At 40.9% G+C, this 26,937-nt stretch overlaps 2 protein-coding genes across 7 annotated transcripts in view; one reads left to right on the top strand and one right to left on the bottom strand.

Moving 5' to 3' along the window:
* The window catches only part of ADGRA3 (adhesion G protein-coupled receptor A3), a 126,312-nt gene extending 124,665 nt beyond the window's left edge, over positions 1 to 1,647 (bottom strand). For 4 of the 5 annotated variants that reach the window (XM_038398209.2, XM_043514065.1, XM_043514062.1 and 1 more), the window contains exon 1: positions 1,072 to 1,621. In XM_038398209.2, the coding sequence (XP_038254137.1) occupies positions 1,072 to 1,280 (209 nt within the window). In that variant the 5' untranslated portion in view covers positions 1,281 to 1,621. Of the gene's footprint in view, positions 1 to 1,071 lie in introns of all 5 variants that reach the window. The other variant, XM_038398208.2, reaches the window with a different exon arrangement.
* Positions 495 to 26,937, top strand: part of LOC119854276 (cytosolic beta-glucosidase-like) — a 94,468-nt gene continuing 68,025 nt past the window's right edge. The window contains exon 1 of one of the 2 annotated variants that reach the window (XM_038398213.2): positions 495 to 550. The gene's annotated coding sequence lies outside the window, so the exon portion shown is untranslated. The remainder of the gene's footprint in view (positions 551 to 26,937) is intronic. The other variant, XM_043514067.1, reaches the window with a different exon arrangement.

Raw genomic sequence — 26,937 nt, 5'->3', positions numbered from 1 at the left:
GCTTTTTCTCCAACAATCTCAAATATAATAACTGATATTTTTAGGCTACGCTTTTTCTTTGATTGGAAGTCTCGGTTAAATTAAAAAATCAAGCCAAGTATGAAAAGAAAACACACTAATAGTATTAAACATGTTTTCTTTAGCATGCACACTACAACTTAAAAAAATCATGTTTAATGGCTCGATACTAGCAGTAATCTTTAAACTAACACCCAAATCAAATATCAAATTCTTGTTCTAGAAAAAAAGACAAAACAAAGGAATTTTTTTTCCGGACATTAAACTCTAGCACTGAAAACATTAGGAAGTCTTTTCCACACATCTTCCACCACAGAAACAAGTTCTCAACTAGAACTAAAGGAATGGGGATTAATAAGTACCCAAGTGTGGGTTCACCCTTTTTCCAGGAAGCCTTCCCAGCATATTTGTCTGGTTAGTAGCTGGCCCTTTAAATTTGTGAGGGCAGGGCACCCAACTGAGCCCAGCCCCTAAGTGCTAGTTCACATCCAGTTGCTCTAGTCTAGACTGTCTCCACACTTCCTCCTAGCTGGTGAGTAACCTTAGCCTCTGTTTTCCTTTTGATTTATTCCTGAGATGATAATACATCCCGAGGGAGATGCTCTACTCTTGTAAACTCCACAACCTACATTAGCTCTAGGTTTCTCTTTTCCTTAAAAACAACCACCACCAGCGCCAGGAAACTAAACAAGAGCATAAATATTAGAAATAAACTAGATAATAAACAGCCTGGAGGGATCCCAAAACAAAATGTGCCCCTCTGCACCACCTCCCAAGGGGGCGTGTTTTCCTGGCCCCAGTCACCATCAGCTACATGCTCGGTGGGGCTGGGGGCAATGGCTGGGCAGGAGCAGACTCGCCTTTGGTCGCTTCTCCCCGCACACGTTGCACTAAGGCCGAGAGCAGGCGCTTAACGCGGTACTTGGCAGGGCAGCCCCGTCCCAGCGCAGCCCTACAGGCGGGGGCGAGCCCGCGTCCCGCAGGCAGGAGCTGCCTGGAGCGGGGTGCGCCTACCCGGAGGGGACCCGTCCCGTCCCGCTCCCAGGTACTTACAGGGTGACCGTCCTGTTGGGCAGCGCGTCGGGCGGCAGGACTCGGGCGAGCTCCAGGCTGCTGCAGACCACCTTCCCCTCGGCCGGGGACCTGCCGGGGCTCCTGGGGCGGCCGTCCTGTTTGCATCCCGGGGGCAGCGAGGCGCCGCCGCCGAGTAAGAGCAGCGCGGGCAGCAGCCAGGACGAGGGGCAGCGGCCCGGGCGCGGCATGGCGGGGAGCGCAGCGCCCGTTCGGGGACTCCGAAGGCGCCGCGGGAGGGAGGAGTCGTCGTCGTCTCCGGGCCGGGAGTCGCTCTTCCCCGCGGCCTAGAGCAGCCGTGAGCGCCCCGGGGGCGGGGCCGGGGTTTGTGTTGCTAGTGCCGCCGCCATGTGGTGCTGCGAGGCGGCGGGCTGGAGCCGCGGCCGCCGCTTCTCCCCTCGCTTCACGGGGCGTCGGGCAGCTCCCACCGCGCCAGCTCCAGGGCCCGAGCCGCGAATTACAGCGCCGCCCTCAGCCGACGCCGCGGCAGCCCAACGGTCCAGCGGCGCTGTTCCTCGGGGGGGGGAACTCGCTCTCGCGGCCAACGCGCAGGCGCCTGGCAGTTCCTGCGCAGGCGCGCTTGCTAGTTGGAAGCCGCGAGCGCTCCCTGCGCTGGGAGCCGCGGCCGGGGCGGCGTGGCGCTGCAGCGCCAGCGGGGTGGCCGGGGCAGGGGCTGTGGGGACGCTGGCAGCTGGAGGCGCCCGCCTTGCCCCGGCGGGTCTGTAGTTCGGAGCGGCACCCAGGGCATCGTGCCTACGCCTTCCTGGTGTATGCTGCCTGCCTGCCCTTGCTGACCAGCGCAGCTCCTCCGGGCCCTCTGCGGGGGAGCGCGACAGCCCGAGAGCAGAGGGAGCGGGACCTGCCGGAGCTCAACTGCACGCAGTGTGGGGCAGAGTTAAGGGGGGGGGGGGATCCCAACGTTGAGACTCCCAATCCGGTGTTCCAACGCAAAGACTATCCTCCCTCCCCAGGCCTGGCATCACCCCCTGCACCTGTCGATTCCTTACTGCTTTAGATTAAGATGAACTGTTTCTGGGGTACTAAAAAGAAAAGGAGTACTTGTGGCACCTTAGAGACTAACAAATTTATTAGAGCATAAGCTTTCGTGAGTTACAGCTCACTTCATCGGATGCATCCACCAAATGCATCCGATGAAGTGAGCTGTAGCTCACGAAAGCTTATGCTCTAATAAATTTGTTAGTCTCTAAGGTGCCACAAGTACTCCTTTTCTTTTTGCGAATACAGACTAACACGGCTGCTACTCTGAAACCTGGGGTACTAAAGTAACCTTAAACAATTAAACCCTTCCACGTGCTCAGGGCAATGAGAGAGAATCAACTCACTTATCTTTTCAGGGGGATTGCAGAGATTAGTTTTCATTCTCAGCCCTATCTGTGCTTCCAGCAGTGCAGCTGTGCCATTGTTTGTACAAGCGCCTATCCCCGTCGGCCTAGGTACTCCACCTCCCTGAGAGGTGGTAAGTATGTCAATGGGAGAAACCTTCCTGTCAACATAGCACAGCGTACGTCCGCAGCATACACCTGCATCACTCAGGGCAGGTCTACACTTAAAATGCTACAACGGTGAAGCTCCAGTGAACGATTGGCAGTGAAGACACTGCTACACCAACAGGGAGAGTAGTTAAACCACCTCTGTGAGAAGCCATAGCTTTGTTAGCTGGAGTAGCCCTCTCATCAACATAACGCTGTCTACACGCGGGTTAAGATCAGTATAACTATGTTGCTCAGGTGTGTGGATTTTTCACATCTCTGAACAACGTGGTTATACCCATGTAAGTTTATGGTGTAGATCTGGCTTCAGGGGTCCTTACCCCAGATCAGCGCAGTTATACCAACATATTATTTGTAGTGTAGACCAGGGCTATGTATGTCATTCTGTTGGTTTCTCTTTGCTCCAGACCTTTTATCTGCTCAGCTTGATTTGTGTCACTGGGCCATTGTCAGGGTTCCCTCCCCACTCTGAACTCTGGGGCACAGATGTGGGGACCCACATAAAAGACCCTCTAAGCTTATTTCTACCAGCGTAGGTTAAAACTTTCCCAAGGCACAAATCCTTTCCTTGTCCTTGGACGGTATTGCTGCCTCCACCAAGTGATTTAGACCAGAATTCAGGAAAAGGGCCACTTGGAGTCCCTATTTCCCCAAAATGTTCCCCCAAATTCCTTCACCCCCTTTCCTGGAGAGGCTTGAGAATAATATCCTAACCAATTGGTACAACGTGAGTACAGACCAAACCTCTGGGTTTTTAGGACACTGAAAATCAATCAGGTTCTTAAAAGAAGAATTTTATTTAAAAAAAAAAAAAGTAAAAGAATCACACCTGCAAAATCAGGATGGAAGATAACTTTACAGGGTAAATAAAAAGATTTAAAACACAGAGGATTCCCCTTTAGGCTCAGCTTCAAAGTTACAAAAAACAGGAATAAAACTCCCTCTTAGCATAGAGAAAATTCACAAGCTAAACCAAAAGATAATCTAACGCATTTCCTTGTCTTTACTTACAATTACTGTAATTTTAGATGTATCTTTTCAGGAGATGGTTTGCCTGCTTGGTCTCTCTGTCCAGAGAGAGAACTACCAAAGAGAGCATAAACAAAACCTCTTCCCCACAGATTTGAAAGTATCTTCTTTCCTTATTGGTCCTTTTGGTCAGGTGCCAACCAAGTTATTTGAGTTTCTTCACTCCTTACAGGTAAAGTGATTCTGTACCTCTGGCGAGGAGGGATTTTATTTATTGCATGCATAAAGGTGATTACCCTTCCCTTTATATTTATGACAGCCATATTGTGCAATCAAATTTTAAGCAGATCCCCTCACTGAAATCACTAGTGAGACCTACTGATGGTGTGATCAGGACCTGTTCTTCCTCTTACCTACTCTTTCAGCTGCTTCCTTTTTTTACCACACTGCCTTTCCACACTTCCATCACTTCCTCTCATGCTGGTACTCATCTTCCATCCTCTCTTGTTGAAGGGGCATCATCCACAACACTGTGCTTGTTGTTTGAATGGCAACAGAGACAAAGTGTGTTATCTATGTTAGATACTTAGGTAGTCTCTATTACCATAATAACTGATTACCTCAGAAGCCTCAATGTATTTATGCTCACAATATCATTGTGAAGCACTATTATCCCTAATTTACAGATAGGGGAATTGAGGCACAGAGAGTCAATATTGCTAACCCCAGGCATTTAAAAAAAAATAGGATCCAAAAAAATCAGTGGGCTTTCAAAAAATGCGTTTTTGTTTCTTGTTATGTCTTCTGGCTTCTGGGCCTTTTGGGTGTACTCAGGTTATGTTTTCAAATTTTTCTCTACAACCATGGAGCTAGAAATGTGCTTTCATTCTAAATGAAAATTGAGATTTTCACCTAATCACTTTCCTTCAGCAGCTGGTACTTTAAGAAAAACATCAACTACCAGGACACTTTTAAAAAATGATGAGAGTTGGCAACACTTAGTTGTGCACTGGCCTCCCCCCAACCCCCAAAGTGTGGCAGGTGTTTACATAACAAATACAAAGATATCGTCCATAACCAAGAGGTCTTATGGAGCAGCTGCTATTCTTAAGAGTGCTGGATGCGGCTGGAGAGTTCAAAATCTCCTGTTGCACACACCAATGCAGAGCTGTGGATGCTGACAAGAACAAAAAGAGCTGCAGGCTCTGGTTTGTGTTCTATTGGGTGGATGTAAAGTTAAAGTAAAACAAAACAAAAAGATTCTTTAATAAAAGCTTTCTTTGAATTAATAAAGAAACAGAGTTTGCAGACTAATTTTAGATATGACTCAGTGTATGAGAGTAACAAACAGTAGATGTGGATTGGGGCAAGGTGGGATAAATAAGATTATAATTATTCAGTTCTGGTATGTACCCAGTGTACCCATATATGTAAGCACACTATTACATTCCCCCTCAGTTAACAGTACTGTATCTTACTGTTAAAAGTGGAACCTATCAGATATTTCGTATTACTCTTAACTTCTCTTTCTACTCTTCTTATTTGTTCTATACTCTTTCTTTGAATGCTCTTATTCATGCAAATGGGTTCAACTACTGTCCCTTGCAAATTTACCTTTTCATTCCCCTCTGGGATACTAGTTTAGAAAAGCACTTAAACACATGTTTAAGTCCCATGGAAGTTAATGTTACTTAAGTACTTGCTTAAAATTAAGAATATGCTTAAGTGCTTTCCTGAACCATAGTGTGTGTAGGTATGTCTGACGGTAAACTTAATATGGCCCAAACTGAACTCCTTATTTTTCCTTCCACATAATCCCCACTTCCCTCATTCTTTGTCACTGTTAGCAAATCACCATTATCCTTGTCACTCAGGCCTCTATTCTAATGAGTCATCTCTGACTCCTATTCTCTCTAGGTTGCAGACCATTGTATCTAGTTTGTCCTTTTTTCACTCTTATTTTAAATGGCTATTGGCAATTTTTCTTAATTATTTTTGCACCATTCTTTCAACTCTTCTAACTATTACATTCTTGTCTCCAAAGTATCAAGAAGGCAGAAACCCTATTTGAAATAAATAGTTTCAGTGTTTAAACAAAAGAGAGGTCTGGTAACACTCCACATCCTTCATATGTCCTCACCACAGAGAGAGATAAACAAATGCTCACTTATCATCACTGGTGATTTCTGTCTGTTTTGCATTCTCACTGAATCTTTACTTTGCTGACTCCTCTCCTTTTCTTTCATCAGCTCAGGGTCTCACATCCCTGCATGTTTTTCCTGAGCTTCTATACCCTTCTCCTTAATGATTGTTCTCTGCTTCTCTCCTCAAGGGAGTCCCTGTGCTGTCACTAGCCTCAATTTTTCTCCTTTTTACTCTTGACTGCCATAGAATCTTCCATCTACAGCATTCCACCTCCTCTGTTAATGGAACATCACCCACTATGTTTTTGCTTACTACAGCAGTTGCTGTTAAAAAGTAAGCATATAGCAATAGCTAAAACTCAGCAATACTATAGCTATTTGTTATTAGTTCAGGGAAATAACTGTCAACTGGTGGCACATCCTAACCTTTTAATAGCAATCATTATGTCTGAATAGGAGTGGAGAGGAAAAAGTCACTTAGATATAGCAACCAAAACCCTGAAGCTTCTTCTTACATTAGTATAGGGTTGCAGCACTCCACCCCCAACTCTGTAGATGGTCCAACCTAAGGAACAGATTCAAACTCTGCAACTGCTTTTTTCCAAATGCAGGCTCCTTTCAGCCGTGGACACCTCAAATCCTGCGTAATGACGGTTTCAGAGTAGCAGCCGTGTTAGTCTGTATTCGCAAAAAGAAAAGGAGTACTTGTGGCACCTTAGAGACTAACAAATTTATTAGAGCATAAGCTTTCGTGAGCTACAGCTCACTTCATCGGATGCATTTGGTGGAAAAAACAGAGGAGAGATTTATATACACACACACACAGAGAACATTTGTTTCATGTTCTCTGTGTGTGTGTGTATATATAAATATATATATATATATAGTGCAGTTGCTGCCCAAATTGACCATTAATCTTAAAGAATTATTCCATTATCTTAACAGTTGTGAATGGGGTATAGAACTGGGCTGAAGATAAACTTACTTTACTTTAATTGTATATTTTCATTTTTCTGAGTGGTGGGTTGAGTACTCAGATGCACCAATACTAGAATTCAGTGGTTGCTGGGACAAAGGATCTTCCACAAAAGGGGGTCACATGGACCTTAAAGATACCTATGAATGCCAGGATTGTGCATCCCAAAGATTGCAGGCTGCATACCTCTCATATCCTTCATTTAGAGGGACATCATTTATTTTACTCCCAAAGTTAACTATGTTTGATAATTTTGAAATCCTCCCACTTTTATTATTTAAAATTATTGACCTCAAAAATAAAGAATCATGAAACTGAGGGTTTAGAAAGTCTTATTTACACAAAAGGAATACTTTCACATTCATAATTTTGACTCATTGCACTCCATATTTGAGAGTTGGCAAGCTGAGAAACATGCAAGGCTATGGAGGAGGGGACTGGAGAGCTGAGCCTGAAGAAAATGGTTGAATTACATATATAAAAGTTGACTACACTGAGAGAATTCAGTTATTTATCCTAAAAGTCATAATTAGCCTACAACAAACCATAAAAATGATTAAAAAAAAAGAGAATCTTACCCTATCTCTGCCTTAGTTTTAAAATAAATTTATTTAGAAAGATAGATACTCAAAAATACTATAATTTGAAATTTTACCAGAATTGCATAAACTGTTATCTCTACAAAATGCAGAATAATACATCCAACATGAAAAGAGATAGAGATGTCCTTTATAGAATCTTAAATTTACATTCACTCAGCTAAAATATGATGCAATATGCATTATAATAAAGTGTTTTACATATTACAACTGTCATTTTGAGGTGTTCTGAAAACACAATTGTTTCATTTATCAGTAAAAGCAGTACATGGTCTGTACACTTATCACACATCTGCTCAAATAAATTTGTTAGTCTCTAAGGTGCCACAAGTACTCCTTTTCTTTTTGAGAATACAGACTAACACGGCTGCTACTCTGAAACTCTGAACACTGTTTGTAAACTAATAAACAGTTGATGAAAGTGGAAACAAAGTATTTATTCGTTCTACCCAAAGTTACCCTTAGCTAAATACTTTAGACACTAATGCAAGCAATAGCCACAATATGTACAATTGTTTTAAAAAAAAGAAAATGTAATTGAAGAAAACAAAGGCTAACTACTTTGTTATTGGTTTCAAAGTGCTGTAGCTCACGAAAGCTTATGCTCTAATAAATTTGTTAGTCTCTAAGGTGCCACAAGTACGCCTTTTCTTTTTACTTTATTATTAACACATCAGTGCTTATAATTGAAAAGAAAGGAAGGAAATGGTATTCATAGATAGTGGTGATCAGATTTTGTGGGATGGGAATTTGCATTGTTATGTGAAAAGTTCATTTGAAAGAAAAGGTGTCTGATGCTTAACAATTCAAATAGTTCAGAAGTTAAACTTTCTTAGCGTTCTTCTTTGAAGAATGCTTCTCATTCCCTAATCTTGTCACCTTAGATTTTACAGGTTTTCAGAGTAGCAACCATGTTAGTCTGTATCCGCAAAAAGAAAAGGAGAACTTGTGGCACCTTAGAGACTAACAAATTTATTTGAGCGTAAGCTTTCATGAGCTACATCCGAATGCATACGATGAAGTGAGCTGTAGCTCACAAAAGCTTGTGCTCAAATAAATTTGTTAGTCTCTAAGGTGCCACAAGTCCTCCTTTAGATTTTACAGGACATTATCTCTAGAAAAGTCCAAATTTTACTGCTGAATAATGACCCTCAAAACTAGAGAATTCTTTTTTTTTTTTTTATTCTCTCTGGCTCAAACAGAAAATTCTGAATGAACAGATTTTTGGTTTAGATTTTTCATGTATTAGTTAAAGAATGTGAAAATGGAACATTTGGCTAGCAGTGGCAGGAGGCAATTTACACCAAGAGTTTAGGCAGACAACAGCTGTGCCCAGACACATGCTATTGGAGCTCATCCTCAAGAGTAGGCAGAGAGAGAAGGCTAAGAAGAAAAACCCTGAGCTCTGACAGTAGGCAGAGAAAGGCAGGCACAGTAACTGCTAACAGGCCTTGGGCAGGGGGAAGTAGACAAGAGATGAGGAATTTATAAGGACATCAGATGTGGGGAGAAGAAGACAAATGCTTGGAGAAAGGGAGGGACGGGGGAGAGAGACTGAGGGGTAAGAAAAAATGGAGTTAAACACAGTAATAGAAATGCACAATGTTTATTTATCAGGTAAATGTTTATTAGGTAAATTTCACTTGCCATAAAAGAGAGTCGAAGAGAGAATTTTGTTGTAAACTAGTGAAAATGCATCCGATGAAGTGAGCTGTAGCTCACGAAAGCTTATGCTCTAATAAATTTGTTAGTCTCTAAGGTGCCACAAGTACTCCTTTTCTTTTAGTGAAAATCAGTTGTCTGTCAACAACTTGGCCAGTCCTTATTTTAGTCCATTTTAAGTGCTTATTTTAGTGTGGATATTTCCTATCTGGATGGGATCTGAACTGTGGCAAAAACTGGTGAATTTCGCAATATATGTCTGTCATTTCTGGACTCTTGTAGGACAATGGTTGCCAAACCATGGTCAGTCCCCACCACTGTCATCTGTTGACCCTTAATAGTCTACCAAGAATTGGCTGGTCACATGGTGCTGGCTCTATTCCCTTATTATAACTGCTAAACTGCATTAACAGATGCAAAAAATACACTAAATACTTTCCTAATTATTTCCATGCAGTGTTATTGATTTTCCAATGGGAGGTTGTCTGTTCATGAATATGAGGGGAGGTAGTCCAGGAGACTGGCTCTGTAAGCTATGGTCCACACTATGGCAAAAATGTAAGCTTTGTTCTAAAAACTTCTGGAAAGGAAAAGCTTATGCCAGCTTCATAATAGACAGCATTTAAATTGGCATTACAAGTCTCTCTCTCTCTCTCTCTCAAAAAAACCAAAATCCCAAGTAAAATAGCATATTTTAAAATCAGAATTATCAACATTGTGTCTTCTGCACTGTGGAAGATTATTCTAACTGATATAAAGTCATTTTTTGTTGGAACTTCTGCATGCGTGCTGTGCAGTAGCCAATGAGACCTTTTTGCAATATTGGGCTCCTACATAACTCATTTTTCCTCTTTTTCCAAGAAAGTAGGATTATAGGACATTGGCATGCATGATAAACGTGTTCTACTTTTTGTCTTTTGTTCCCAGAAACCCCTTTCAATTAAAAGTCCCAAGTATTTAATTTGGACTTCATAAAACAGTTATTGCATATTAAATAAATAAAAACTACACATTAAAGGATATTTGCAGAATATTAAAAACTGTACAATAGGTCCATATCAATTTCACAGTTACAATCTATTACATAGTTTTTAGTCCTTGGTGAATGTTTAATAATCAGTATTCAAATAACATAGATTAACTGTCCTATTAAATCTAAATTAATTGTGGTTTTGGGAACATTAATTTAAAAGGTTACCTATTTTCCCTGCAGATCTGATCTTTCTGTATCACATTTTTTCATTAAAATTAGTGTTAAAGACTTTGTGTAAATTTGTTTCATGTTTCATTTAGAATATAGTTACCAGGCACTCTGAATACCTGTGAAATCACATTCTCCCAAGCTTCACGGCTAATAGAGATATTAAGATTCTCTCCTATTGTCTTCTAGTGTAATTAGCATTACCTGGTAGTAATAAAGACTTCACACATTTGTTTAAAAAAAGGTAATCCCTGTTGATTCAGGAACTGACATTCAGCAGTTCATCAGGACCAGTGAGTGAAGATCTACCTCAAGGGTATGCACATTTTGAATTTACAAAATAGTTAATTTGCAGCAAAAGATCAAAAATTGGTAACGTAGTGAATATATTAATTTTAGTTTTGCTAAAAGAATTAGCATCACCACAAAACAGCTCTGCTAGTTACTGTATCCCTTGCAGTTCTTTGCCTAATAAGCAGCATTTAAAACTCTAGGATAATGCTGATTACATTATTTTGACTCAATTACACTTGCTAAAGACTACACATTAATGTCAGTGATGACTGTCACAGCAGCTCTTTTGAACTGTGAAACGAGTTGTTTCTTTTGAGGCAAAAGCAAGATTCGTAGAATTTAAGACCTGAGGTGACTGTTACATCTAATCTGACCTCAAGTATAACACAGGTCATTACATTTCATCCAATTACCCTTGTATTGAGTCCAATAACTTGTTGGACTAAATAAAGCATGGATATCTTCCAGAAAGACACCCAGATTTGATTTGAAGACATCAACTGATGGAGAATCCTCCACCTTCTTTGGTAGTTTGTTCTAATAGTCAAGCATCCTCACTATTAATTTGTGTCTACATTGAATTTGTCTGGCTTCAGTTTCCAGCCATTGGTTCTTGCTATGCTTTTCTCCACTAAATTAAAGAGCTCCTCACACCTTCTTGTCTAAATGGGCCATCTTGATTAGCACTACAAAAGTTTTTTTCTCCTGCTGATAATAGCTCATCTTAACTAATTAGCCTCTCATAGTTTGTATGGCAACTTCCAACTTATCTGTATGTGTATAGATATATATATATATCTTCTTACGATATGTTCCATTCTATGCATCCAATGAAGTGGGCTGTAGCCCATGAAAGCTTATGCTGTAATACATTTCAGAGTAGCAGCCGTGTTAGTCTGTATTTGCAAAAAGAAAAGGAGTACTTGTGACACCTTAGAGAATAACAAATTTATACATATGTTAGTCTCTAAGGTGCCACAAATACTCCTGTTCTTTTTGTGGATACTGACTAACACGGCTGCTACTCTGAAACCTTACTATCCAGTATTTTCTCTGTGTGAATGTACTTGTACACTGTAGCAAACTCATCTCTCAATCTTTGGACATGTCTACACTTGGAGCTGATGGTGTTATTCCCAGCTCAAGGAGACATTCATGCTAGAGCTTATTGAGCTAGCATGCTAAAAACAGAGAGTAGCCATGGCAGAGTGACCTGCAGGATAGGCTAACTGCTTTGAGTATGTGCCTATCCAAGATCCTAGATATGTACTTGAGGAAGCTAGTTCATCCCACAGTTCCTGCTGCTACAGCAACACTCTATTTGTAGCACACTAACTTGATGAGACCTAGTGCGAGTCAGTCTCCTCAAGCTGGAAATCATCCCCCACCCCACAGCTCCGAGGGCAGATATATGCTTTTTAATAAGCTACGCAGATTGAGCTCTTTTGATCTCTTACTGAAAGGCCCTTGAATCATTTTTGTGGCTCTTTTTGTGGTCTTGTCAAGCTTTCAGTATCCTTTAAAAATATGGACACTAGAAGTGGATGCAGTATTTCAATATCAGTATCACAAATCAGCCACCTACAGAGGTAAAATTATCTCTGTGCTCCTACTTGCTATTTCCCTGCTTATACAACAAAGGATCATATTAGCCATTTTTGTCATAGCATTGTACTGGGAGTTGATGTTTACTGGCTTGCTCTACTATGACCCTGAATCCTTTTCAGGATACTGCTTTCCAGGATATAGTTCCCCATTCTCAGAGGTGAAAGTAAGCTGTCCAGTCTGGTCCGGTGTACCGGCAAGAGCAAGTACACCATGCTGGACTGGAGCAGCTTCCCGAGGCTGGTGCTTTAAAGGGCCCTGGGCTCTCCACAGTGGCCGGAGCCCCGGGCCCTTTAAAGCGCCCCCTGAGCCCCGCTGCCGGAGCCCCGGGGTAGTGGCAACAGGACTCCGGCTGTGATTTAAAGGGTCCGGAGCTCCGCTGAGCCCTGGGGCTCCCAGCTGCCTCGCAGCTGGTAGCACTGGGGGTGATTTAAAGGCCCCAGAGCTCCCAGACACAGCCGGAGCCCCAGATTTAAAGGCCCCAGGTATTTAAAGGCCCCACCTCTTCCGGTTGAGGCCACACCTCGTCCAGTCGAGGCCATGCCCCCCTGCTCAGGACTCTGGAGTACCAGTAAGTCCTTTAAGTTACTTTCACCCCTGCCCATTCTGTAAGTATGGCCAGCATTGCTTGTTCCTAAACGAATAACTTTGCATTTGTTTGTAGTAAAAATGCATTTTTTTTAATGAGTCCAGTATAAAAAGTGCTGGGTAATAACATAAGACTTGCTTTTGCTCTTTATTAAAAGAACAATGTACAGAAATTTCTCAGTTACAGCTAGCATTAAACCATGTGCATACAGATTGCCCTCCTGGTGCCTCATCCAAACTCTTCCATCCTGTAATTTATGTTCCTCTCTCTAAGTGCCATGTACATTGCTACACAAGTGATCCTGATAATGTCTTCATCATTTTTTACCATTCCACTAATTTTTGTGTCATCTGCAAATTTTGTCCACAGCAATTTCATATTTTCTTCCAGATCATTGATGAAAATGTTGAATTGTGTTGGGCAGGGGCCAAGTGCCAATCCCTGCAAAATCCTAGAAGAAACACCCCATACAGTGATAGTTCCCCATTGATTTCTACTTTTTGAGATCTGTCAGTCAGCCAGTTCTTAATCCGTTTAACTTGTACTGTATAATGCTAATTTTTTAATCAGAATGTCTTGAGGTTCTAAATTAAATGCCTTGTAAAAGTCTAAGTATATTTCCTTTTCACAATTGCCTTTATCAACCAAAATTGTAATCTCAAACAATGAATTCAGGTTTACTTGACAAGATGTATTTTCCATAAATCCATGTTAATTGGTATTAATTATATTCCTATCCTTTAATTCTTGATAAACTGAATTCTATATCAGATTTTCCATTATTTTGTCGAGGACTGATGTCAGTCCACCTAGCTTATAGTTAGTTACTTGAGTCATTCCATTTGCCCTTCCTGATTATTGGCATAACATTGGCATTCTTCCAGTCTTCTAGAATTTCCTCATTATGCTAAGATTTATTAAAAATTAACATCAGCAGGCCAGATATCCCCTTTTAAGACACTTGGGCCTCCTGATTTAAAAATGTTTATTCCTAGTAGATGATGTCTAACATCCTTCTTCTTTATTAATGGTTTGGAGAGTACGCCACATCCTCGTGTGATAGAAGTACATCATCCTGCTTCTTTCCAAGTATAGAACAGAAATATTTATTGAACATGTCTGCCTTTTCTGCATCATTAGTAATTTTACCATCTCCATCTAGTAATGGACCTATAGTATTGCTAGAATTTCTTTTATTGCTAACATACTTTAAAAATCTCCTTCTTATAATCCTTAGCCCCGCTAGCCATGGATTTTTCCCTGGTGAGTTTAGTTTCCCTTATCAGTTTTCTGCACTTCATAAATTCATGTTGGGTGTAAAGCCCCAAATTCTTTTAGAACTTTATACCAATTACTGGAATGGAGGGGACCTGGTATAGTGTTGGAGTGAGTCCTTCTGAAGAACCATTTGGATCCATTTCTGTGAGGTAGTAAAGTTGGTAAGAGTTGAGAGCACTCTACACCTGGCAGGATCAGCCCTATAATACTCTCTAAACTAGGAAAATAGGCAGTGTTCAATGTTAGCTAGCATATTTTAATTGCTTAAACCGTAGGCTCAACCTCAGACTTGCAGAAGATGTTAAACCTTATCTACACTAATGTTTTAAAACCTGTTAGTTAAAATATGCTAGCTTACATTTGTTAAACACTATTTTCCTAGTCTAGACGAATTCTAAGTGAGCTTTTCTTCTGTTACTCATCTGATGCTAGGTTTCAGAGTAGCAGCCGTGTTAGTCTGTATTTGCAAAAAGAAAAGGAGTACTTGTGGCACCTTAGAGACTAACAAATTTATTAGAGCATAAGCTTTCGTGAGCTACAGCTCACTTCATCGGATGCATTTGGTGGAAAAAACAGAGGGGAGATTGATATACACACACAGAGATGTTTCATGTGCTCTGTGTGTGTATATCAATCTCCCCTCTGTTTTTTCCGCCAAATGCATCCGATGAAGTGAGCTGTAGCTCACGAAAGCTTATGCTCTAATAAATTTGTTAGTCTCTAAGGTGCCACAAGTACTCCTTTTCTTTTTTCATCTGATGCTAGTTACTACATCCTCTCTGGCTCCATTCCTCACTATAGTGTTTGTAATTTTTATTGCTGCTCTTCAACCCCCAAGCCACTGTGTGATCTATGGTGTTTTTAATGCAGCTCTTTCCCTTCCTTCCTCTACTTCCCCAACCCATCCTCACTCCTTTCTCCATTCAAATTAACTGTCGATCAAAATCCAATTTTGCTAGCAAAATACTATTACTAGCATTTACTGCTATTAAAAATCTAACTGCACTGCTTTGCCTTTGACAGCCAAGGGGAAATTGGAATTATGTACCCATTTAAAAGTAGAGGAAAAATGCGGGAGGTAGAGGGAGAGAGACAAATTATAGACCACTAAATTTAACTTCAATACCTGATAAATTACCAAAACAATTAGCAAAGCAGCTGCAATCAGTGTGTAAACAGCTAGAAGAAAATACAGCAATAAATAAATTATTAACATGTTTGTAAAAAACACAAATCAAGTGAAACCAAAGTAATTGGTTTCTTTGATGCAATAATGAGCTTAGTGTGTAAAGAAAAGTAGTAGACGTAGACTATCTTGACTTTAGTAAAACACTAATATTGGTTCCACATGACATTCTCAGAAGAAAACTAAATAAATGTGGATTAGATGGAACCATTGTAAAATGAATACACAGGTAAAATAAATCAGACTTTGAGAATGATTATGAATTGTTCAGCTGCTAGTTCAGAGGAGGTCAAAAGCATTTTAGATGATCAAACACCTTACAAAACTTAATTTAGTCCAGGAGTAATTTTTACAGCATTTAATATAAGAAACACCTAAATAAAGAAACTCAGCTGACCAGCAAAAATTGACAGCCGTTTTGGCTCTAAGCCATCACTAGAGTTTTTGCTACCCTACTGCATTTCTTTATTTAGGTATTTGATTTATTAAATGTTATAAAACATAACCTAAAATAAGCTTTGATTAGTGTATGATCATCTAAAATGTCTTTCAACTGCTGACTTTGATTTTTATTTATTTGCATCCACTTATATATAAAAAAATAAGGTTGCTTGAGTTAAGGTTCATGACTTTTTGGTGTCTCGTGTAATCAGATTCATTGGGATCAATTGTTATATTTTCATTAATAGGTTAGCAGAAGGAATATTATTTATTTGTATTACTATAGCACTTAGTCATGAATCAGGACTCCATTGTGCTAGGAGCTATAAAATCACAGAACAGGATTACTTTCCCTGCCCCAAAGAGCTTAATTGTATGACAAGAGATAATAAATGAGTACAGACAGATGGGGAAGTACAAGTAAACAATGAGACAATATGGGTCAGCGTTCTAGGCAATGATCTCAGTATATCAGCCGCCTAACTATTGTCAATAGATATCATGGAAAAGGGGAGTTTTGAGTAGGATAGTGAATTAATTTTGCAAATGTTTACAAGGAGCTCCTCTCATGTGTGAGGAGCAGAATTGGAGAAAACACCAAGGTGGAGAAAAGAACACTAGTCCAATCTGAGGATTATAAGAAAATATTATAAAGATTAGAATTAAATATTGTATGGGGAGCATAAATCCATAGGAGAGTGAATGAACAAATGTGACTAACAAAGTGGCTTACATAAGAGTAATCTAATACCTTTCATGCTAAACATTTGCAGGGACAGGAGCTAATAATATAATTAGGCTTGAAAGGATTCAATTTTTATCAGTCAATGTCAGTAAAAGTGGATTTCATCATACACACACACAAACAGTAGGAAAAAAAATTCCATCAATAATAAAAATGTACAGATAGGCAAAATAGGAAAAATGTTGCTTGAGAAATATTAGGGCTTGATTTAATTATATTTATTGTGTATATTGTGATGTGTGATGTTGACAATTTGTTTCCTGGTTATAAAGCTTTAACTTATTGGGCGTCAACTCCAAAGTTTGTCTCTCTCTGCAACAGAAGTTGGTCCAATAAAATATATTACCTCCCGCACCTTGTCTCTCAGAGGGAAGAATGACATCTACTATACTGCTAACAGTATTTCCTGCAGTATTCTGGGATTCCCCTACAGATTTCCTGTCCATTTACTGACCTTGCCTAATTTTTCTTAGCTTGAGGTGATTTGGTTACAGGCAACTTTTTAAACTTCATGCTTGAAGGCTTAAGCCAATGTCCAACTATTGGCTTTTAGGATGAGACCTAAAGTAGGGGCAGATTATCCAAGATCTGCATACTACAGTGTTCTTATCTTTCCTCTGAGCATCTGCTACTAGCTGCTGTAACAGACAGGATACTGGACTAGATGGACGTTGAGTCTGATCCAGTCTGGTAATTCCCATATTCATAACTGATCACAAGTGTTCATTACAAAAAAAATTAGTGGTGAAAATCTTAAAGATCTTTAAGGTCTGATTTGCTTGGATGATTTTCTAAAGCGTTATCCTAACTTTGCAAAGCTCCCCACAAAGTTTCCAACAGCTGTCCAAAAATCCACACTATTAAAAAGACAATTGGGAAGCACTACTAAGTGGTGACCATATGCCTGGCATTGTGCAAGGCACAAATGTAAAGAAAGTGCCCGCTTCAAGGTGCTCACATTCTTTTTCTTTTTTTTTTTTTTTTTTAAAAAAAAAGCTCAATTCAACTGAAACTGCCTCCATTTTCCACCCTCGTCTGAGCCAGGATATTTTAGTCAAATTTTTTTTGGCTGTCATCACTCAGACAGCCATTTAGTTTTAATGTTTGGAGCATCACATTTGTCTGAAAACGTCTCTATGTTTAATCTACCACAGATTGAATTCATGTTGCATGGGGCACGGGTCACTTGATGGAGGATTCTCTGCTCCTTGAAGTCTTTAAACCACAATTTGAGGACTTCAATAGCTCAGACATAAGTGAGGTTTTTCACAGGAGTCCGTGGGTGAGATTCTGTGGTCTGTATTGTGCAGGAGGTCAGACTAGATGATCAGAATGGTCCCTTCTGACCTTAGTATCTATGTATCTATACAGTTGAACTACCAAATCCTTTGTGGCATGGGAGCTGCGTAACTGAGATAAAAATCCTTTGTGTTATCCTACCAGTTGATATAACCTGGTACACTTAAGGTGACAGTGCTTAGGCTATGTATACACCACAGCTTAGGTCAGTATGGTCCCTAAGCAACATAAATTACACCGACCTAACCGCAGTGTGGACAATGCTCTGTCGGCAGGAGAACTCCAGCCAACATAGCTACCATTGCTCACTGTGGCTGGAGTAATTAGGAGTTCTGTTCTGTTGCCTTAGAGTGTCTGCACTAGCAGACAATGTGCCATTGTAAACTCTGTAGTGTATGCATAGGCCTAGATCTGTTTGGCTAGGGGCAGAAGTTTCTCAGTGAAAGGCTTTCATTTCTGGCATTTTCTCCCCCAGTTGTCTGATGTAGTCAATGTAAGTTAACCTTCAGAGCATGCTGCAAGGCCCTTCAGCTTCCCAGGCTTTCTCTGATGGGGATGATTAGTATTTCAGGGAATAACTTTGGCATCATAAACCAAGTCCACTGTTAATGATACTATTGTTTTGTTTATTTATTAACCTTACCTACTTTATATAATGTACCTTTTGAACACAAATGTGAAAAACGGAATGCTTATTTTAGTGTCTTGAGAAGATGCACAGCTGAAGAACTCCTTGCTTCTCTAAATGCAAATGCTATTAAAATCACGTTTTCAGCAATTAAAGAGCATTAGGTAGAGTCTCAGTTAAGATATATTTACCTCTAAAAATGTATTCATCACTCTCTTCAAAAGTAAAGCCTTAGAGCAAAATGTATGTAGTTGCCAGCAGCTTTAGTTAAAGCTAAAATTAGCCATGCTGATTAAATGGATTTTGCATAACCTTAACCATTAATCCTTCATATTGGTCTTTTGCTTTGAAAAATCTTGAAGCACCAATAACCTAAAGGTGGCTTACTGAGTCACTTTTTAATGCTATTTAGTTAAGATTTAAACCTTTGTATAGTAGTTAATATTGACACCTTTTTTTAACAATAGCCAACCACTTCTTACATGTGCTTGACTAATAAAACAGACCTATTAATTTCAAGGAAAGACTAGCAGCACATGCAGAGCAGATAACTTTAATTTAAAGAATAAAAAGCATACTAATGAGAAGAAATTAGAGGCCACAATAATATATTCTTCCATTTTTGCCATTCTCAATGTACAGCATTCCCTTAAAACTTGCAAATAATATTTCCTTTCATGCTAAGTTTTCATTTGTTTTCATTTGGTAAACAGTCCTTATTTTCTAATGGCTAGATTGTCTCCTTATCTGTCTTGGCCCAGCAGGGGAGTAAACCCCATCTGCAGACTTTCCTGGAACTGGAACTTGAGGCTAGGTCTGTTGTGGAGCATAGCTTCTGCTATCCAGGTACTCCCCATGAGCAAGCAGGTGGTGGGGAGGATGTTGAGCTTTGGATCTCCCTCTATCTTCCAGCCGGACATCAGAGAGGAATTAAGTCACTCCCATTAAGGCCTGCAGTAATTTTATCTCACCCTAATCCAGAGCAGGAGAAGAATTGTACCTCTGAAGGATGTCAGAGGGAACAATCATTAGAGGGGTAGCCGTGTTAGTCTGGATCTGTAAAAGTGGCAAAGAGTCCTGTGGCACCTTATAGACTAACAGATATATTGGAGCATAAGTTTTCATGATTGAATACCCACTTCGTCAGATGCCTCTTGAGGTGGTGCAACTTATGCATCTGCTCCTTGCTCAAGCTATGCCTAATAGAACAGTCTAGCTCTATCTGAGCTCTCTTGGTAAGGGAGCATTATCAGTAGTGGCATCACATGTCAAGGAACAGCTGCACATGTCAAGGAACAACTGTCACAGACAGCCTCACTTGGGAGTTTCCATATTCCTGATAGTTATTTTTTCATCCTTGGAATAACTGCAAGCGAGGTTGGGAGACTAACTGATTCTTCCTGTCCTTATACGGCTAAATTCCGTGCCTTGCATAATGACAAGTTTTATAGTAGCAGCCGTGTTAGTCTGTATTCGCAAAAAGAAAAGGAGTACTTGTGGCACCTTAGAGACTAATAAATTTATTAGAGCATAAGCTTTCATGTAGCTCTAAGGTGCCACAAGTACTCCTTTTCTTTTTGCGAATACAGACTAACACGGCTGCTACTCTGAAAAAAAAAATTCTTCTCCTTAGACACCTTTAGAAAATGTCTAAAAGTGAGCTATTGCAGTGTGGTAATGATTATAGATCCCAAGTTGGTTTTGCCAGTCAGGCAACTTCAAGAAGTCAATTAGCAAGCAAATTATTAATTAATTGAGCACTTGATGTTCTTAGTTTTTTATATCAATTAGGTTTTTCTCCTCCATATTCAAGCATTACTTCATTAATTTTTTAAAATATCACTTAATCAGCAATGATCTCAAATCAGCTGACAGTCGCATTTTGTTTATATATTTAATTAAACAGTACAACCAGATGAAAACCTCCAGCATCATTTATCATGTTATGTTTTGCTGAGTAACTGGCCAGTAAAATTGTTTTCTTGAAAACTAATGATTCAGTGGTTCAAGGGTCAATTCAATAAGAAACTGAAGTTAGCTGAAATAGAGGATTTTCTAACTTTTTTCCCCTCTTGTTTTCAGTGTGTGGCCTTGTGGATGATTCATGGTCATATCACTGGCCATCATAGTACTTTTCCTTTTTCATCAATGTCAGTTGTATGCCAACATTTTTATGGCTGACTTAGAACAACGCTTCCTCAGCTCTCATCCCCTAATGCCCCTACTCTATTTGCGCTACATTGATGACATCTTCATCATCTGGACCCATGGAAAAGAAGCTCTTGAGGAATTCCACCATGATTTCAACAATTTCCATCCCACCATCAACCTCAGCCTGGACCAGTCCACACAAGAGATCCACTTCCTGGACACTACGGTGCTAATAAGCGATGGTCACATAAACACCACCCTATCTCGGAAACCTACTGACCGCTATTCCTACCTACATGCCTCTAGCTTTCATCCAGATCATACCACTCGATCCATTGTCTACAGCCAAGCGCTACAATATAACCGCATTTGCTCCAACCCCTCAGACAGAGACAAACACCTACAAGATCTCTATCATGCATTCCTACAACTACAATACCCACCTGCTGAAGTGAAGAAACAGATTGACAGAGCCAGAAGAGTACCCAGAAGTCACCTACTACAGGACAGGCCCAACAAAGAAAATAACAGAACGCCACTAGCCATCACCTTCAGCCCCCAACTAAAACCTCTCCAACGCATCATCAAGGATCTACAACCTATCCTGAAGGACGACCCATCACTCTCACAGATCTTGGGAGACAGACCAGTCCTTGCTTACAGACAGCCCCCCAACCTGAAGCAAATACTCACCAGCAACCACACACCACACAACAGAACCACTAACCCAGGAACCTATCCTTGCAACAAAGCCCGTTGCCAACTCTGTCCACATATCTATTCAGGGGATACCATCATAGGACCTAATCACATCAGCCACACTATCAGAGGCTCGTTCACCTGCGCATCTACCAATGTGATATATGCCATCATGTGCCAGCAATGCCCCTCTGCCATGTACATTGGCCAAACTGGACAGTCTCTACGTAAAAGAATGAATGGACACAAATCAGACGTCAAGAATTATAACATTCAAAAACCAGTTGGAGAACACTTCAATCTCTCTGGTCACTCGATCACAGACCTAAGAGTGGCTATACTTCAACAAAAAAGCTTCAAAAACAGACTCCAATGAGAGACTGCTGAATTGGAATTAATTTGCAAACTGGATACAATTAACTTAGGCTTGAATAGAGACTGGGAATGGATGAGTCATTACACAAAGTAAAACTATTTCCCCATGATATTTCTCCCTCCCACCCCACCCCCCACTGTTCCTCTGATATTCTTGTTAACTGCTGGAATTAGCCTACCTTGCTTGTCACCATGAAAGGTTTTCCTCCTTTCCCCCCCTGCTGCTGGTGATGGCTTATCTTAAGTGATCAATCTCCTTACAGTGTGTATGATAAACCCATTGTTTCATGTTCTCTGTGTGTGTGTGTGTATATAAATCTCTCCTCTGCTTTTTCCACCAAATGCATCCGATGAAGTGAGCTGTAGCTCACGAAAGCTTATGCTCTAATAAATTTGTTAGTCTCTAAGGTGCCACAAGTACTCCTTTTCTTTTTACCTTTATCCTCGTAATTCTACTGCTTAGTGGATGTACCAACAATGATAGTACAGCTGGTCTGCACAGTGACCTCTAAAATTAAGGTTACCTAAATATTTCCATCCCATCCTTTTTCAATTGCTTATAACTGTATCAGACTTTCAGCTTCTAAGGAGCATGCTCCAATGGATAGGGCACTAGACTTGGACTCGGCAAATCAGGGTTTTGCTCCCAAGGTCAGCTGCTGATCTTCTGTGTGACCTTTGACAAAGCACTTCACCTTTGTGTGGGGAATCTGTCCCTCTGTGCTATGCCCATTTGGAGGGCGGGCAGGGCTTCTGCTAGTATAGCTCCAATGAAGGGACTGTGTTGGGCGGTAGCTGATACTGAGGCACAGGGCCTGTGTGTGGATGGTTCAGCTTCCATCCTGGATCCTGGAGATGCAAGCTGATTTTGGGGAATCTGACGTCAACACTCCCTGCTTGTTGCAGTGTTTTCTTCCCCTCTGGCCCCCTCCTGGGCTTTTCTATAGGACAACTTAATCTGGACCCTAATTCTTATTTAATGCAAAACACATAATAACCTAAGATACCATTAATATGCTGTTACATGTTTAAAAAAATTCTGTATTAAGGGGGAAATAATCAAATGGCTATAAAATTAATGGCCATAAAGTATTCAATGAAAATATAAAGATCTTGCCAGAAACAAAGGAAGTTGGAATAACGTTAACCAGACCTTCTCATGAAATGTATTCCCAACCTGCTTGACTGTACTGATATACATAACTTTCCTAGGAGAACAATAGTTTTGTTTTGTTTAAATTCTCTCCTTATATAGCCATTTACAAAGGTATGCTGAATACAGTAATCCAGCAATATAACAATCACAGGCTTTAAAAGCAATATCACATGATGGAGCATGCTGAAAGACACACATATCTTCAGTCTGTTCTAGGCATTACGCCAAGACTGAGCGCTGTAACTACTAGAGAAACATAGATCTCTTAGAGTGTGCACACACATCCTGAAACCTTCAAAAAAACCTTTTGAAATAATCAGCATTATATGAAGCTGCCTTGAATAGTTAGTAGACTATGTCCCGAGAATGTGTTTAAAAAAAAAAAGTTTAAGAAAACTTGTACGCCAGCTATCCTGGCAGTATAACCATGCTAAATCAAACCATTTCAAAATTAGTTTTTAAAACATCAGCTTCAGTTGTGCAGAGAGGAAAAAGTTAATAAAATTCCTGTGTTTTAATATGCTAGGACTCTGCTTCACTCAATGCTTCATTTTGCTCTTACATAGGGCCTGAGTCAATTTCCATTTAAAAACCAATGGAAAAGCTACTGTTGACTTCACTAAGGGGGGTTTGGTCAGATTCCTATCCCATCCGTATTCCAGACTGGGACATGTTCATTCTATTTGCATGAAGTTTATTGTTAAGGAAGCTGATGCCCTTTCTGGAAATGTGACAGTTATATAAAAGAATAGGAACCATATGTGCTTAAAAAAGAGATTAGCAAATACAGGAAGAGGTGGTTTAAAATAACAACGTGTAAAAGAACATGACTGTAATTTTCTTATATACATGATAGAAAATTTTGATGAGATTCAGTGCAGATAGTAAAGATTCTTCAGGGCCAGACAAAGAAGCATTTACACAAGAGGTCATCACAGATCTGACTGCCCTGAAGGTATTCTTCAGTCCACATATTCAAAGAATGAAGCCTTCTTGAACAACTTCTTTAGTGTAATAGACATAAACATGTTGGCAGGGATGAAAGTGGGCCATTACGGGCCGATATGGCGTACTGGATAGAAGCCGGTACCAGCCTGTATGCAGCCAAAGTTAAAGTACTTTAACATCGCTGCCCCTTTTGCCCCCCACACTGGCAGCCTTGCTACTAGGGACCCTACCGGCAGATCCACTGACGGGGTGGGGGAGAGGGGGACTAAAGGGGCAGTGACGTTAAAGCACTGCCGCGGTAAAGGACCCACCTTAAAGCATTTTTATTTGGGGTAGGGAGGGGGCAAGTTTCAGCTAAAATGTTCAGCCATTTCTGAAAGCAAGGATAGGGAAAAAATACAGTTGTTTTGCTCACGTTAAAAATAAAGTGCTACAAACATTTTGCTGAGGAGCTTTAGTGCCTCCATGATTATGAGCAGAGACTTGAAATTTGGTCCCTGGCCACCCTGATATCAGAAGTATCTTTTGCCATCCCTGTGAAAATTCACCCAAATTTGGTGAAAATATAACCCTTTGAAAAATCTCAATTGACACATGCTCAGTTAATGCTAGAGTTTAGCAGCTAAATTCTCCAAAGATCTGGTCTGCACTGAGCATGCTCCATCCCTTCACAGCTGCTATGTGTCAACTGGATTGTTCATGAACTATCCCCATAGAGAGATTGAACATGCTCCATCCCCAGATGCAGGGGGTAAGCAGGACTTTTCCTGTGACTACCCCTCTTGCTCGTGCTCAATCAGCATGTAGGAGAAGGAGGAAGCAGCCTGAGTGGAATGCAGATGTGGGAAGTGTGGGGCTGGGACAGGGAAGAGATGTAAGATAGGGGCACCAGGAGCAGGAGCTTTGGAGAGAGAGAGAGAGCTTAGGGCCTGGAGCTAGGAAGGTGGTGTGAAGGATAGGAGTAGAGGCAGGAAAAAAAGAATGGAAGCCAAGGGGACTGTTTGTCTTTGTTTAGACTGCTCATGGGATTGGGCTTCATACAATGGTAGGGTAAACTAAACAGTTTTATTTACAAGGTTTTCAAATACACACTCTGCTCTCAACAACCCAGCCTAGCTCAACACATACACATGCATGCATGTGCAAGCAGACCCAGTATACAAGAGTCCCTTCCTGTGCCTCTTGAAAGGACAATTCACCAGTTAGCTAACAGTGCATGAATACATCAATTTCCCTGTCAACAAAAGAAGTCTGGGGATGCCATTATTAATGCTCCTGCTTAATAATGGTATTAGGATGGGTCATAGTTCTCCCACTCTTTGGTTTTAAATCTTCTCATATATCTGGAGTGAGTGTTGCTTCCTGTATTTGTAGGCACAGCCATAGTGCTATAAGGTAATTGTGCTTGTATTGGTTGTAACTATGTTGTCTCTTCTCTGTGCCCGGTGGGCAGATCTAAGGGCTTGTTAGTATTCTTTTCACCTGCCATTTCAGCATCAGGGGCTGTGTTTTCTCATCAGGTGTGGTTGCACTAATAGGAACACACCACAGGGTCTGCAATTTCTCCTAAACCAACTGTCCATTCTTGGTCTGTATTACATATGACTTGGGTTGTTCCACTAGTTTAATTACTGTGGCGGTGTCATTGACCCCTTGAACTTTGCACGTTATGCAATTAGGTTTTTGTCATGCTCCTCTCTGGTACTGCTGTAGACCAGAATGTGATCAATGATGATTTCAACTCCTTTCTCTAGTGTTTTATGCACCTTTTCCTGGAATATCTTTTATGCAGATGATATACCAAAGGGCATCTTCTGAATGGAGTGTTGAAAGTAGGTAACTTGCTACTCTCTTCATCCAGTCTGATCTGCCAGTATCCGGACTGAGCATCTAGTACACTGCATACAATGGATGTGGATAGCTTGTGAGTGATGTCACCTAGGGCGGGTAATGCTTTCTTGCGGTCTTAAGGGTCTATGCATATCTGGATCACATGACTCCAGTGTTTTTCCTTTCTTCGGAAATCATCGAGATAACCCATTCTGATGGTCTGTCCACCTTTTCAGTTATACCCAATTGTTTCATATGCTGGGGTTCCTTATCCACTTTGGGCCTCATTGTTAATGGCAGTTGTCATGATGTGTATACTACCGGCTCTGCACTTGTTGACAGCTTGATTTTGCGATATCCCAGGAGACATCCCATGCCTTCAAACAAAGCAGGAAATCTTTTCTTAATTTCCTCTGCTATGAATTAATTTCCATGCTTTTATGGATTCTACTACCCTGAGGATTTTTATTGAGTTTATTGATTTTAAAGCTGTCAGTCCCAGTACTGGTTTTGCTGGTGTGGTTATTACACAGAAATTTAGATTTTAGACTATTTTCCTTATATTTGCATTTAACATTGCCTTTCCCCAGAATATGGAGTGGATGCTCTGTATATCCTGATAGTCTTGATGACACAGGATATTAGTGTCCTGGTATGGGTTAGATTTTTCTGATATTCTATATCAGGGACACAGTTTAGTTGTGCCCCGGTGTCAATTTTCAAATTTAATAGGTATTTTTTCTGGATCCATTAAGATAGTTACACATGCTTCATCAGTGTCCTCTTCCTTATTCTGTATTGGAGCCAAAAATAACCTTGTCTTTGTTATGAAACTCATCTCCATGGAGCTGTTCTTCAATTGCATGAATTGTGTGCCCCATGTTTTTCTGTTGGCCTGACCAGCATGCTCATGTAACATGATTTGCTTTGTGGCACTGCATGTATGTTTTTTCCTACTTTTGGATATTCCTCTTGCTTTGCATGCTGCAGTCCACATCGCTTGCGAAGCTGCTGTGCTGTGCTTTTGCTACATGCTTCTCTTTTCATGCTGTGTGAGACTGGACTATCATGATCAGTGGAAGTGTTGTCAGAGCATAGGCTCCAACTGTGTGATGCTCCAGGGCTGGAGCACACATGGGGAAAAAATAGTGGGTGCTCAACACCCAGCAGCTATTGATCAACTATTCGGAGGAGGCGCTTGGGGGAGAGGGTGGAGCGGGGGCAGGAAGAGGCAGAGCGAGGGCAGGGCACTGGTGGGAGAGGGCAGAGGAGGGGCGGAGCATTCACCCAGAAAAATGAAAGTTGGCACCTGTGAGTCAGAGGGCCCATGTTCCCTTGAAGGACTGTTATTGATGAGAACACAGAACACAGGGAGTTAGGCTGGAAGCTATGCAGCCACATGGACAGAGCAATGTACAGGGTTTAATAGAGTCCCACCTGTTCAGCTTAACTGCATTCAGCTTCACTCTTTGCTACCAAAACATGGTGGCAGCAGCTGAGCTGTGCATTCTCTGCAGTGCAGTTGCTGGCAGCGTGAGCCATAGAACTCGGTCTGAAGCCCC

The sequence above is a fragment of the Dermochelys coriacea genome, chromosome 4, assembly GCF_009764565.3.
Source record: "Dermochelys coriacea isolate rDerCor1 chromosome 4, rDerCor1.pri.v4, whole genome shotgun sequence".
In the NCBI taxonomy this organism is placed as follows: Eukaryota; Metazoa; Chordata; order Testudines; family Dermochelyidae; genus Dermochelys; species Dermochelys coriacea.
Note: the sequence above shows the minus strand (reverse complement) of the source record. Positions and strands in the feature narration are given on the sequence as shown.